Here is a 15,326-nt window from a genome sequence, read left to right on the forward strand (position 1 = left end):
CAAAAAAACCAAACCAAATATAACTGAAACCGTTATAGAAAAAATTGGTTAGTACTCAGACCGGCTTTTAAAAAAAAGACAAAAACCAGTAGCCGGTAGTGTTCAAAATCCTAGTACAGGTTGGGCCTGGTCCAAACTCCATAATCGGGCCTTTGTTTACCTCTAGAAGACTATAACCCAATTCAAAGAACAAAACAAATGTTAAAGATTTTGGCCCAATGAAACAATTTCATTTCAACTTTGACCACAATATTGGCCCAAAACCAAAATCTCTTTTTCATTTCAACTTTGACGACAATATTGGCCCAAAACCAAATTCTCTTGTTAAAAATATCAAGACTTCAAAATCCATATTTTTATCAAGACTTGAAAATTCATCAACCACAAGATTTTTTTCTTCACTTTTCTAGCATCATAAAACCACCACAAGGCACAAACTACCATTTGATAATTAAAATGCAAAGAAAGGTTCGATTGTACACAACAAAGACACACAACTACAAGAACTCAATAAAGATCAGCTTCTTTATGAGTATGAATCACAGAATCACAAGTAGGGTAAGCAATACAAGTCAAAACATAACCTTCCTTCATTTGATTATCATCAAGAAATGATCCATCGGATTGATCAACAGCACCTGCAACTATCTTTCCCGCACAGGTGGAACAAGCACCTGCTCTACAAGAATATGGAAGCTCAACCCCTGCACTTTCAGCAGAATCAAGGATGTAGCAATCATCAGGTGCATCAAATTCGTTTTCATCTCCATCTGGTCCAACGAGCTTCACCTTGTATGTAGCCATGGCAGTTGTCCTTGAAAATTGGCTGGATTTCAATCCAAAAGCTTTTGAGACGCTCTTTAGTGATGGAAGACATGATTGGAGTTTTGGAAGTGATGTAGCAGAAGGTGGGATGTAGCTTTGGGGTGCAATTCTGAACATGGATGGTGTAGAAAGAATTATGGATGACATGATTACCTGAAAAAAAAAAAACATCAAGCTTCAATATTTGAGAAGACAATTCAATGTTCAATTACATTAATCAGTCAAACAATGAAGAAATTGGATGTTCAACACTCGATTGACAAAAAGGGGAAAGAAATGCAAAAGGTAGAAAGAATCGAATATAAGAGCTCAGATTAGATAGGACGCCTAATGGTTGAATTAGGGTTTAAAGCGATGTAAGCTTTTGTAATCCCTTTTTGGAAATTGAAGAACATGACATAGATTTACCTCAAAAAGAAGGATCAAAATCAGTGTACTATCGATGTGAATCACGAAAATTAAACTAAAAAAGAGAGAGTGCTCCAAATTCCACAGATATTCAGCACATTCTCGTGTACGGATATTCCGTGAAAGCGATGATTTGACATAAGTCGAAAAAGCGAGTCACCGAATCAGATCCGTCTAGAAAACAAACAAATTCAACTAAATCCGTAGAAAATTCCATCAAGTGCATAATCACGCATAGAGAAATCCCATAAATCCGAATACACAAATACAACGAGATGTACGAAAATGAAAGAGATCGATGGTAAAGAAGTAGCATAATTACATTAATCGTATATGAATATATATGATGACGATGAAAGGGAAAATTAGAAGAGAAGAAGCGTTAGTGAAGAATCTTACAGAAGATTGTAGAGAGAACTGCAGCTAAACAGGGAATCGAGAGAAAGGTTTAAAATAATGAGAAGGGATTATAGTGGGGGATAGAGTTTTGTATCTTTGGAGAGAGGAATCTTGTAGAGTATGAGTGTGCTAAGCACTAAACAAGTATAAAAAAAAATTGATGACCATAATTTAAATTATGCTTTTAAGTGATTTGTAAAAGACTAAAAGGTGTTATTATATTATATATACCCATATAAAATCAAACACATATTCACTTATTCATAGGTATACCAAACAATTGTAAAGATACATATAGAATAATTCTTTATAATTTGAGTTATTCAAGAACATGGTTCTAAAATATTTTTTAAAAGAATCATCAAAATATTATTTATCTATAGAAGTTGTGATTCCTACGAAATAATGTTGGATAACTCGGTATAAAAAATGATGACCCTAATTTAAATCATGCTTTTAAATGATTTATAATTTGAGTTATTGAGTGACATGATTCTAAAATATTTTAGAAAATTGTCAAAATTTTATTTAACTATGAAAGCTGTAATCCCCATAAAAAAATGTTGGACTACTCGCTAACTTACGCTTATCAAGTAAAATTTTGATTTTTTATTTTGTAGAATTTACTCTTTTTTTAGTTAGTATTACGTCTATCCAGTTACTTACAAGGCTCGCGAAAGATATCACTAATTGTTCATAATATTGTTATTATCTAGTATATATACTATGTGACGATGGAGAAAACAAAAATACTAAAGCACAACATTCTCATAACATTCATAAAGGATGTCATTTGATGAAGACAATGTAGAGAATGCAAATAAAGATAGTGATGTAGCATATATGATGAGTTATATCAAGTAAACTGATAAATATTCTTCGATTTTGTATTGTTTCTTTAAATTAGTAATAACCTCACAAAATTTGTCTTTTTTTTTAATGTAATTGTAGAGAAGACAACTAAGGAACTTACAAGGGCCTCCTTTGGTCATTTTAGTGAATATTCCATTACAAATTAACAAATAGCTTACAATAATTAATGTACATGTAGTTGTCGTCCGAATCAACCTATATAAAATGCATGCATATAGGGTCGGCCTTATGTATATTTGAGTAAGGGTAGGGCTTAGGGCCCTAATTTTTAAGGTGCCCCACTTAATTCGCAATCCAATTTCACACGTTTACTCTTCTGTATCGATCACGCGTCTGACTCCCCAAAAATCAAAAGTATTTATCAACTACAACTGACGATTACTCTTCCTATTCTTATTCTTCTCTACGATTACACTTATGTTCTTCTTCTTCTCCATTCTCGAACTCTGATTCTCAGTTCTAGCCTTCTAGGCATCTCCGACCTCGATTCTAGGTATCTTCGATCTCGATTCCTCCACACTGATAGGCGCTGAAAATACCTTCTATTCTTCGATTCTTATTCTTCCTTCTTCATTCTCGGTCTCTCCATAGACTCCATTGTTCAAAATCATTGATGATTTAACTATTCAAGGTTGTCACTGGACACTGAAACGGTAATGTGTTTGTGTTTTCACTTTCCCTTTTGATTTTTTCATTATTTAGGCTTAATAGCCGATTAGGGTTAACCTTTTCAATAATATTTTTGATTCTAGATTTCATTGTTAACTGCTGATTGATTGCTACTGACGTGAATCAAGTTGGAACAAAATTTTCAGTTTTCTAGATTTGAGCTTTACATTATCTGAGGGGTGGTATAATCTTAATCCATATCTTCTACACTTATATCAGTTGTCTTGGTGATTGTTTATTGAATCTAAAAAAAAGCTAGAAAAATTAATTTTATGTCTTAAATTTATTGTGACATCTCCAAATTTCACGGTCAGAAAAGACCGGTTTGTTCATGCTTTATTTTAAAATCAGAGTAATCGTTTAAAGAAAACGGTTGTGGAATTTGTTCCCAAAACAAGATATGATAAAAGCTTATCAAAACATTTCTCAAAGAGAATGTATTTTCATTAAATAATAAAACCTCGTGATGTCATGTTCCGATACAGACACATAAGCATAAACAGAACGTACATTCATTTACTCTAGTGATTTACATCTCCTTTAATCTCTTAGTGCAAAGCAACTTCGTATCGATACCTGTGATACAATTAAACTGAGTGGGTCAGACTTGGGAGCCTGGTGAGCATATAGGGTTTTCAACCCACAATATTATATATATATATATATATATATATATATATATATATATATATATATTCAATCATCAAACAATCAACCCAATTACCCATCCCCATTATCTAGCTTACTCTTAACGGTCTACCCTAAGAGTCATCTATTCGTTCACTCCGTAATAGGCACTAAGACAATAGCTGCCAGGATTCTTTATTAGGCACTAAGACAATAGCTGCCAAGGTTCCTTCGTAAAGCACTAATTCCATAGTTGCTATGGTTCATTCATCGGGTACTAAATCCATAGCTATCATCGTCTATCTAACAGTACTAAATCCATAGCTACCAACGTTCGTCTATACGGTACTAAATCCATAGCTACCAAGGTTCATCTATACAGTACTAAATCCATAGCTATCGAGGTTTATCTTTACAGTACTAAATCCATAGCTACCGAGGCTTATCTTTACAGTACTAAATCCATAGCTACCGAGGTTTATCTTTCGTCTCATCCTCAAACTCATCCTTCATCACACACCAACTATTTCGTCTACCCATGTTCTACCCAACATATTTGTAGATGTAAAATACATATACAATTTAACTCATTTAAAACCTATATAAAACTTCAATTCCATGCCCATCTCAAATAGACAAATAATATATAAACACATAGCACGTATTTCATAGCAAATACTTCGTATTCATGTGTTAGAAGAAAGTAACTACACACTCACCCAAACATATACTTAATACATTCGAACAATACTTGTATTATACTCGTGTTTATGAAAGGGACTATACACCCACACATATAAACAACTTTATATTATACACATAGAACGTATTTTATAAAATACTTCATATTTATGTGTTAGAAGAAAGTGACCACACACTCACTTGATCAGAAGATGATCGGACAGCACTACAGCTCTAAGAGTAGTATTCTTCGGTGAAACCGGGATATCTTCACACACCAGGTTTCTCGCAGGCAGAGCTTCGGCTCGGAAACTCTTTTCTTCTCGGGATCTTCGGGGCTTCGGGATATTTCTTGCACGTAAATCGAGGTAAAACGGGAGAGAGAGAAGAGAAAATAGCAACTCGAAACGGCTGGCCCTTCAAATCTATTTATAGTGCAAAATCTGCCCTTGCCACGTAGTGGCACCTTTTTCCACGTCATGGGCTTAGTCGTCACTGCATGCGTCATCGCAAGTTGCATCTGGGGGACTCCCAAGACTTGCCACGTCGTGGTATCTGACAGTTTTGGGGTTTCGCGCCCCGAACTTCAGAAATTCATAACTTTCGCATACGAACTCCGTTTTCGACGTTCTTTATATCGACGCGAAGGTGAGATTATGCTCTACAACTCTTGTTTAGAACCCATTGGCTAATTTTGAATTTATTTTTAATATATTATAAATATATTACTTATATATTATTTTTCGTAGGTCGGGACAGGAAAACTCCGTTATAAACTCATAACTCCTTCGTTTGACGTCCGTTTTCGTCCGTCTTTCCGTCGTTGCACTACTATCGATGAGATCTTCAATTCTCATTTAGATTGTTTTGGATAAATATCTCTTTAACGTAAATTCATTATTTAGGTCACGCTGTGTCGTGCCGGTTCTGTTGCGAAACTTCGACATGTCATAACTTCTTCGTTATAACTCGGATTTCGACGTTCTTTATATATTCGGAAACCTCGTAACATAAACTACATCTTAGTTAAGATTACTCCATCTAAATAATATTACCCAAAAAAGTCATTTTTGACGCTCGATGTCCTTAAATTGACTAGCCCAGATCTACGAGCGTTACATTTATTCACAAAGTATATATATACATAATAATAATAATATTTAACTCCACCATTTATAAACTTTTTAGGCCCTATTTGATATACCTCTTAGTGTGTAACAACGTAAATTTTCAAAATAATTTTTCATTTTTAAAACATTCATTCATTCATAAATAATGTCAAACACATTGTATCAAATGTTATTATCACAAAACTTTTCCCCAGAATCTCTACAAAAACTCCAATGCGTGTGTGTACGAATCATGCCGGCGCCTTCCCGCGCTCATCACTAGTACCTGAAACACATAACACAACAACTGTAAGCATAGATGCTTAGTAAATTCCCCAAAATACCACATACAGCACATACGCCACTCAAGGCTATAATACGACCCTTCGGTCAATGTGTCTCAGCGGGACCCTCCAGTCCCGTAGCTCGTTGGACCCTCCGGTCCGGTCTATATCATCATACAACATATAAATATCACATAGCACATAATCTCATACATAACACATAAGACCCTCTAGTCATCACATAATACCACTCTAGGTAATGTATAGTGAGAAGACTCACCTCGATGTCTCGGAGAATATCTGACTCGGAAGAAGTATGATCTAGCCTCCGCCTAATCACATAAAGTAATATCCTCATAAATACAACTGTACTCAACCCTAAAGTCAACAAGGTCAACGGTCAAACTTGACCTGACTCGGCGAGTGCACAAGGGCGACTCAACGAGTCTACACGTGTCCACTGACTCTCTTAGATTCTCTCTTGGCTCGTCGAGTACTTCCCTTAACTCGACGAGTTCCACCTGGCATGAATCGCGGGGCCACCCCGACTCAACTCGTCGAGTCTCAAGAATAACTCAGCGAGTTCCAACTTGATCTCAAACCCCTGACTCTCCCTGACTCACCGAGTTATTCCCCCAACTCGGCAAGTCCACTCACTGAGTGATTAACGGGCAACCTTCATACTACTCGCCGAGTCTGTTCTTGGGACTCGGTGAGTTCATGCCATGCACAAACTCAAAACAACTTCTGAGGTTAGATCTGTTCCATACAATCATAGATCTGGCCTCCCCAAGCATGATAATCACGTAAAGTTCGGACCTTGACACACATATAACATAGAAATGGTCCAAAATGGTGATTTAGCCCCAAAAATGACATTCCAAACTCATGACTTCCAAAATGACTCATAAAGCTCCAAGGGTTAAGGTCTCTGGACCTCTTTGGGTCCAGATCCAGAACACAAACTCGATGAGGGACCAAATACACCACTTAATCAATCTCTAAAAGGGTTTAGAAAACCCTAACACTAAGAATCAACACCAAAACTGAAGAAGGTCCGAGAATAATACCTCAATGCAATCTCTATGAGCTCAAAACCACCAAAAATTGCACCTCCTACAGCCTCATCTTGCCTTAAACACTTCCTTCTTGCAAAAACACCCACCAAATATCAAGATTGGCCTCTCATTCCTCACAAACGCTCTAGATCTCTTTAGGGTTTCTCTCTGGGGTTGGTGGCTGCAAATGACGGCCATAAGGCCTTTTAAATAGGTCTCAAACCCTGGAAATTAGGGTTTCATTAAACAGCGTGGACTCGTCAAGTCTACTCATGAACTCGCCGAGTCTATCTGTGAACTCGCGTACAAATCCGCGACCATACTCGGCGAGTCTAGACGCCAACTCGCCGAGTTCCCCCACAAAACCCAAAAATAAAAGAACAAAATATCATACCTGGGAATCCGAGTGTTACATAGTGAGCCCAGTAAGAGGTAAAATCTGACCCAGTCCAAATCAGGTGTTTGATACCGCCTTAAAGTACCTTTTACTCGGTCCTGAAATCGCTGATTCGGTCCCCCAAAAAATGTCGTTGACTGAAGAAAAAACCTTCCTTGCCCTTATTTGCCCTTCTCGGCTTCTCATTGTTCTTATTTGAAATCCTCTCCTTTTCCCACCTTCGACAAATGCGACATCTACAAAAGCAAATTTTACCTTAGACATCTTCGTTGCTCCTTCCTCCCCTCCCCCCTGCGGTGTCCTCGTCCTCGTCCAATGTCACCTCCCTGAGCTCCGGCCGTGTTCCACTTCATACAAGAGTTGTGTTAAAGGTGTTCAAATTATGCTACATTCCAAGGTTAATGTTATTAGAATATTTTGATTTATGTTTGTACAGTTTGTCTTATTTTGTAGAAAATGTGTTTGACAAAATGCCATATTGAAATCAAATTCTAGGTGTTATGGAACAAAGAATTTAAACATCTCCCCTTCCCCTTGAATCTAAATTGCAGGTCTGGAGAAAAAAACGAGAACAAGGTTGAGTTTTGATAGACATTCTCATAGTTGTTAGCAATCAGATGGTGGGTATATCACGTGATTTGTTAAATCAAATCATTAACTGTATAACCTTGATAACCCTTCTTTATCTAATATGAATCAAACATCAAAAGGCTATTTGAAACGACCCAAATTTTTTTGTTTTAATATTACAATAAATCAAATCATCGAGTATCATATATATAAAAACCATGGAATGAGTAACTCAAATGTCATAGTAACTGTGTCAAAACAAAACATTATCAATCATAATAATATCCGAAATAAACTCCCAGGATAAAACTGAAGTTGCGGTGTGTGCGATGCCATCATCCCGAGTTCTTCCCTTTGCTAGCGGAAGTACCTGAAACCAAAACTGAAAACTGTAAGCACGAAGCTTAGTGAGCTCCCCCAAACTACCAAATACCATACAATAACACATAAACTACTATTAGGCCTTGCCCACTGTATCGGACCGGAGTCCGGAAACTACATCGAACCGAAGTCCGGAACAGACCAGGGCCTTGCCCTCTGCATCGGACCGAAGTCCGGAAACTGCATCAGACCGAAGTCTAGAACTGACTGGGACCTTGTCCCCTGCATCGGACCGAAGTCCGGAACTAACTGCATCGGACCGAAATCCGAAACTGACTGGGACCTTGTCTCCTGTGTCGGACCGAAGTCTGGAAACTGACTGAGCATAACATAGCATAGCATAAACATATCAACTAGCATAAACACATATACTGCATACTACATCGGACCGAAGTCTGGAACACATAACATAAAGACATGCTTGAATCATAAAGACATCAAGCACACTGAACTACCGCATCGGACCAAAGTCTGGAACTACTGCTAACTAGACGGGCCGACATTGTGGCCGTAGACCCGTTCCTATTGGAAGGAAAACTCACCTCGGAACTCTGGCTGCTGAAATGCTAAATCCGAAACTGGATGACTGCTGCTCCGGAACTCCCCGGCTACAATTCCCATAAACACTAAATCAGATACCGAAAACTGAACTGAGGGTAAAATGACTATTTTACCCGTTGTCAAAGTCAACCTTCTGGTCAAAGTCAACATTTAGTTGACCAGACTTGTCGAGTTGGGCCGCCAACTCGTTGAGTCCCTATACTCTCTTCTTATCCACTACTCGTCGAGTTTAGCAAAGACTCGACGAGTTCTTCTTCGATAATGACATCCAGTCTAACTTCATCCGACTCGCTGAGTTGTATGAACAAATCGTCGAGTCCATCCTCATCTCATGAACACGTCGAGTCTCTTCTTAAGGCAAGAAGATTGCTTTGGACTTGCCGAGTCAGGGCGTAGACTCGGCGAGTCCCTCGATTACTGAGTTCGTGTCCCATTCCATTGAGTCCACGTCCTACTCACTGATTCTAATCGTAATCTCTCAAAGGGATAAATTTGGGGACTCGCGACTCGACTCGTCAAGTCTGATGAACAACTCGCCGAGTTGCTTGCATGACATAACAATATCGTTGATTTTTATCGATTCCAAGGCATTCAATTCATAGATCTGGGTTCCTAGAGTGGGTTTTACACGTAAAGTTTCCAACTTTACGTGCATGCATGCTCAAATGAGGATTAAAAGCCCTAAATAAGCCAAAAGTGTAGATCTAGGGCTTGCATGAGCGTTTGGCCTAATAAAGCTGGTGAATCTGAGCTTCTGGAGCTCAAACATAACTAGATCTGATGTTCTTCTATCTCTACATGCCCCCACTCACTAGTAGCTCTATAAATGGCCCAAAAAGTGACTAGATTAAGCTTTTATGGAGATTCAATTGAAGGAACAGCAAGGGTTCGAGTTTTAATACCTCTATATGCTCTGAATTGACCCCCAAAAGCCTGGATCTTCTTCTTCTCCTTTGGATCCTGCTTCCTTCTCCTTCCAAAACTTCAAAGAGCACAAAACACTCAAGGCAGCTTAAAGAATTGCTAGGGTTTCATATAGGACTCTTTGTGGGTGAGGGAGGCCGGTCCTGGGGCACATAAGATGTTTAAATAGGGTGCAAACCCTTGAGATTAGGGATTCATCCAGACAGGCGGACTCGCCGAGTCCCAGCATATGGACTCGTCGAGTAGCCAACTTAAACCGTGTGCAAATCCCGACTCTACTCGACGAGTCGGGCTACATACTCGTCGAGTACCCCATAAGAAAAGAAAATTACTTAATTTAAATTACATACCAGAAATGGGGCGTTACAACTCTCCCCCACTTATCTTAGACTTCGTCCTCGAAGTCTGCTGCTGCTGAATCTGAAAATAACTCTGGATAATGCTCCCTCATCTGCCCCTCGGTCTCCCACGTCCACTCTGAACCCTTTCGATGTCACCACTGCACCTTCACTAACTGAACCACCTTGTTCCTCAAGGTCTTTGTCTTCCGATCTAAGATCGCAACTGGTCTCTTGATATAATTCAGGTTGCTATCAACCTGAATATCCTCCAAGGGTACAACTGCTAACTCATCCACCAAACACTTCCTCAACTGAGAAACATCAAAAGTGTTGTGGATCTGGCTAAGCTCTGCCGGAAGATCCAACTGATAAGCAACCGGACCCACCCGGGCCAAAACCCTAAAAGGACCAATGAACCTGGGGCCCATCTTGCCCCTCTTCCGAAACCTGATAACACCCTTCCAGGGTGATACCTTCCGGAGGACCATATCGCCCACCTGAAACTCCAAGTTCGAACGCCTCCTGTCAGCGTAACTCTTCTGCCGACTCTGCGCAGTTTGCATTCTGCTACAAACCTGCTGGATCAACTATGTGGTCTTGAGCACCACCTCGGTGCTCCCAATGACTCGCTGACCGACCTCGCCCCAACAAATCGGGGTCCTACACTTCCTCCCGTAGAGCATCTCGAAAGGAGGGCGGTCAATACTAGCGTGGTAACTGTTGTTATACGAAAATTCCGCTAGTGGAAGATACGTATCCTAATTACCACCGAAGTCTAGGACACATGCCCGAAGCATGTCCTCGAGAGTCTGAATCTTCCTCTCGCTCTGCCCGTCTCGTCATGAAACCGGTACTAAAATGGAGACAAGTGCCCATCTCGTCATGAAACCGTTTCCAAAACCTGGAAGTAAAACGGACGTCTCGGAAATCGGTAGACAGGTACTTCTTGGATTTAGAGGAGCCGGAGCAATAAGAGTCATGTTTTTATATTTTACATACTTTTGGTGTAATTAAAACAAGTTTCAGATTGATGTAAACATTTTTCATATATATATATATATATATATATATATATATATATATTAACTGTAATGGTTGTGTTACTATGATTGCTATTGTACAATGGTTGTGATGCTAAACATGACGTCCTCCACCCTGGAACGATTCCGCCATCCTGGTTTCGGGGGTGTGACATCTTGCCTCTGCCAAAATTTGATACAAGATGGTTTGCTCTGGTGGGAGGTTGCTTGATCAGATGTAGGAAGATGGTTTGTTTTCAGAGCAAAAAAAAATGAAGGAAGTGATTTTGCTCTTAAATATTGTCATGCATTGAAGGTCGTGTATGAAGCCGCTAAATCTTTTCGGCTAATGGTTTGATGAAGTTTGCTGATTTTGGGTTGGCTGCTAGAATATGGTATTTTGTGATTGTTACATTTGTACATGTGTTAATTGTTCTTGTCATGTAAATTTAGTAAATTCATTGGTTATATATGCACTTTGATTAGAGTTTGGACTAGATTGGCGTAATGTATTTTTATTAATTTACATGTGGGATAGAGCTATGAAGCTCCATACAATTGGATTGAAAACTTGGAGTTATGTAATGCAAGTATGGTTCAATATGATTTTATTGGTTATATAAGCACAAAACAAAACAAAATGGTAAAATAGTCATATTCAGCATTTAACACACTTAGTCAGAGAGGTAATCAAACATATAATTTCAGTAAGAAGCAGATCCAGTCAGAGCTTCAAACTCAGTCATGCCTCTAACTCAGTCAGATCTAACTCAATTAGCAAGTATCAAACAACCCATTAGTTTATTATTGTCGGTCCTAAGCTGGATAAATGAGGAGTGTTTATAACATAAATGCTAAAGGGGCCCAAATTTTTTGTTCGCTTAGAGCCCCTAAACTGATTGAGCCGACCCTGCCTGCATGTCGTCTGCAAAGAATGTTTGATGACCCTCCATTTACTACTTAATATTGGATCAATTAAACACTTGAAAAACATGTATAGAAATCTTTTGTATGTTTTTGTGTAACAATTCATTTTCTAATAGGTGTTGGTACCATCTCTAGAAATTTTTTGTATGTTTTTGTGTAACAATTCATTTTCTGAATCAATAAGTTAGTGTTAGAATGTAACGAGAAAGCTTAACGAATTGTGAATGCTCTTATTGCAAAATTCGTAACCTTCTTGTATCTTAAACCTACTTATTGTATATCTTAGTTTATTAAAAACTACAGAAATTAATTTTCATGATATAAAACTTACATGCCTTCAGTCGTAGGTCCAATTAAGTTCTTAAGCTATAGATCCGGAACGGATCCGGTTCGGGTTCATACCAAATTGCCACGAACAAAAGGCAGCGTTAGTAACCTAGACCGGCCAAAACACAAACACCCAACACCATTTCTGCTCCGATCCCGTCAACAAGAGGAAGAGATTACACCATCGCCATGAGTTCGGCAGCTCGGAGAACCGGAGGACTATTCGAAGGACTATACAAAGTCCTTATGCGCCGTAATTCTGTCTACGTCACTTTCGTTATCGCCGGTGCTTTCGTCGGTGAACGGGTTAGCGTTCTGATCCATTCTAATCTTATATATATTACACATACGCATACATATTCCTCGATTCTGTTTTCCGTTAGATTAATCAGGTTCTCAGGTTTGAATTTTTAATGTCCATAGAGTGGATTGTTGTCGCCCTAGATCTGATTTTGTTGTGGATCATTAACTTTCATCTATGAATCACTTTCTTTATCCTAATTTAATCGATTTGTTTTGTTTCCCCAACGTCTGACTCCATCTCATCTTCCTCATCCATGTTATTTAGAATTTCGAAACGTTGGAGCAAAGCATTTTGCCTGCGTCTAGGAACTAATTCATAGATTTGACCTATAGATTAAGGAAATAAACATCTTAATACGTTGTAAAGATAGATATATCATATTGTAGCATTGAATCTATGATTTTAGGTTAAGGAAAAAAAACAACTTTTAGCTGAAACTACCTTGATTGCCTTGATGATTATTATGGAGGAACATTTCGGGGAACAAATGTAGGGTTTTGACATACAGTGCCATATGGTTTTGCCTTTGATTATCGAAATTACAAATGGGATATCAACATAAATGACTTAAATGAGAGTTCTTTTTTTTAAAGAATGGTGCCCTAAAAATGGTGGTTTAGTGAATTACATGTGGTTTATCAAGAAAGATAACAAAATAATGTGATTTAGTAATGGAGTTGTTATGATTTATGTGTTTCAGGCAGTTGACTATGGAGTTCATAAGCTCTGGGAGAATAACAATGTTGGGGTAATGTCCAGTTTTATTTATTTTGTATGATAAATATTGTGATTTCTTGTGTTTTTTTTTTTTTTTTTTTTTTTTTTTTTTTTTTTTTTTGAATCTAATATTTTAGAGATATTCTATTTATGCAGAAACGGTATGAGGATATTCCTGTTTTGGGACAGAGGCCAACTGAATGAAGTGGGCATCAAATGTGATTTTTATTTTGTTCATCCTATTTTGGGATATTTGAAAGGATAAATTGTATGAATCTTGATAATAAGTGATGATATTTTTTTTGGGACAAACTGGTTGTGGTATTACCAGAATTAGATCTTTCAACTTTGAAGAGAAGGCAATTCTCATGATTTGTTTGAATTTTGGTCTAATTAATTTATAAAATTCCTGTTGCAATTTCTTAATTAGCTCTGGATATATTAGACATTAAAAAAAAATGTGAGTCCAAAGTCCAAACTAGGTGATTTCCTACATATGAAAATGGGAATACAAGCAATGGTAATAAGTGGGAAAATATTGCAAACTAAAAGCATGAAGCATGTTCCAACAATACAAGCTAAAATGATAAACCTACATAGCAAGGACAACATTTAAAATGAAGCTAGTGAATAAGACTACTTCTAAACACCCTCTTATCTAAGTTTATATTTTCATAATTCTAAGTCACTCATTTTAGTGTAACCTCATAATATCTTATTAGATGTGGATATCGACAAACTTTTTAGACCGGCCTAAAAAAGGACCTAAATAGGTCCTGATCTAGGACTAGGACCGGTCTAAGTCTGAGCAGTCTAATTTCGATCTAAACATGTCGGTCCCTTTATTTAACTATCAATCGGTCTTAAAGCGGGTTCAAGTCAGCGTGAGTCGGTCCCTGATATCAAAATAACCAATCGTGGTCCCCATGTTTAGCTATCCATCGGTCTTAAAGCTGAAGCCTAAATAAAACTTAACTTCCCTAAGGCTAGAGGGAGTGGAAGCGATTTCAACAGCGAATCCGCCACATCATCACCCAAAACACCATCCCCTCGCTGCGGTTTCTACCGCATATTCTCTCTCTTCACCCAAATACTACCGCGCTCCCCATTCTTTCTCTCCTCCTTTATTTGATTTCTCTCTCCTCTCTCAACCAATCATTTTCTTTCTTTTCTTTTTACTTTTCTCTTTCCTAACCATTCTCTCACTCCCTTGCTATGGTATCAAATTGATGAAATGAGAAAAAATATGAGTTGGCATCTATGTGACATAGGAGGGAGTGCGGTTTCAGTGGCACCACTCCCTCGCCTAACAGGCGAGCATATTGATGGCAAATTGCTAAGTCCTTCTGTTTTAATCACAAGTTTCTCTTCTCTCATTCTTCTCGATGTGGGATGACTTCTTTCTTCACAATAAAGATCATCCTTATATTTAGTCTAATTTCTTAGTTATTAAAAACATCTATCATTGTATTTATTAAACATCAAACATCATCCTTGTGTTTAAATTAATTCATTCAATCAACATCATCATTATAACGGAGAAAAACAATGTTAAATCGTAAAAGCCAAAATCCGGCCGAAAGACATGAATCCAAACTGAACGACCACGAGGCCAAACTGGTTTAGACCGGAAAAAGACTTAGGCCTCGTTTGTTTTTCTACAAAAGTACTTTTTGAGCAATTTTTCCTTCTAGCGCGTAGACGTTTCGTAAGTGCACGTCTTTTTCCGCAAACTTGAAAAAAGACAAAAGACATTTAACCACTTCCAAAACAAACATCACCTTAGACTCTGATCTTTCCAAAGACCAAAAAAAAAGCATCGACCTGAGATCTGTTTTGTATGCGTCTATATGAATTCAATGGACATATCCAGATCACCATAATTCATTCTCGATTAATTTCTTGTAACCGCTTTTAGTTCCAAT

The 15,326-nt window shown here is 38.0% G+C and overlaps 2 protein-coding genes across 3 annotated transcripts; one reads left to right on the forward strand and one right to left on the reverse strand.

Moving 5' to 3' along the window:
• Positions 1-428: 428 nt before the first annotated feature.
• On the reverse strand, positions 429-1,787 carry LOC145058478 (ferredoxin, root R-B1-like). 2 transcript variants are annotated; one of them, XM_079006378.1, is made up of 2 exons: positions 1,633-1,787; positions 429-978 (listed from the first exon to the last, which is right to left on the reverse strand). In XM_079006378.1, exon 2 carries the CDS (start codon positions 970-972, stop codon positions 508-510), a length of 465 nt encoding a protein of 154 aa, XP_078862504.1. In that variant the 5' UTR covers positions 973-978; positions 1,633-1,787; the 3' UTR covers positions 429-507. The 2 variants fall into 2 exon arrangements, with proteins under 2 accessions (XP_078862504.1, XP_078862505.1); XM_079006379.1 differs by lacking the exon at positions 1,633-1,787 and adding an exon at positions 1,234-1,483.
• A 10,691-nt stretch (positions 1,788-12,478) lies between these two features.
• On the forward strand, positions 12,479-13,827 carry LOC145059066 (cytochrome b-c1 complex subunit 9, mitochondrial-like). Its single transcript, XM_079006935.1, has 3 exons — positions 12,479-12,686; positions 13,385-13,432; positions 13,558-13,827. Exons 1-3 carry the CDS (start codon positions 12,570-12,572, stop codon positions 13,603-13,605), a joined length of 213 nt encoding a protein of 70 aa, XP_078863061.1. The 5' UTR covers positions 12,479-12,569; the 3' UTR covers positions 13,606-13,827.
• Positions 13,828-15,326: the final 1,499 nt, after the last annotated feature.

This window comes from Lactuca serriola, chromosome 6, assembly GCF_051521515.1.
Source record: "Lactuca serriola cultivar US96UC23 chromosome 6, Lser_US96UC23_V15, whole genome shotgun sequence".
NCBI classification, from domain to species: domain Eukaryota; kingdom Viridiplantae; phylum Streptophyta; class Magnoliopsida; order Asterales; family Asteraceae; genus Lactuca; species Lactuca serriola.

Coding starts and splice junctions, on each gene's coding strand:
- LOC145058478 (XM_079006378.1), bottom strand. CDS start 972: ATGTCATCCATAATTCTTTCTACACCATCCATGTTCAGAATTGCACCC.
- LOC145059066 (XM_079006935.1), top strand. CDS start 12,570: ATGAGTTCGGCAGCTCGGAGAACCGGAGGACTATTCGAAGGACTATAC. Junction 12,687..13,384: donor GTGCTTTCGTCGGTGAACGG/GTTAGCGTTCTG, acceptor TATGTGTTTCAG/GCAGTTGACTATGGAGTTCA. Junction 13,433..13,557: donor GGGAGAATAACAATGTTGGG/GTAATGTCCAGT, acceptor CTATTTATGCAG/AAACGGTATGAGGATATTCC.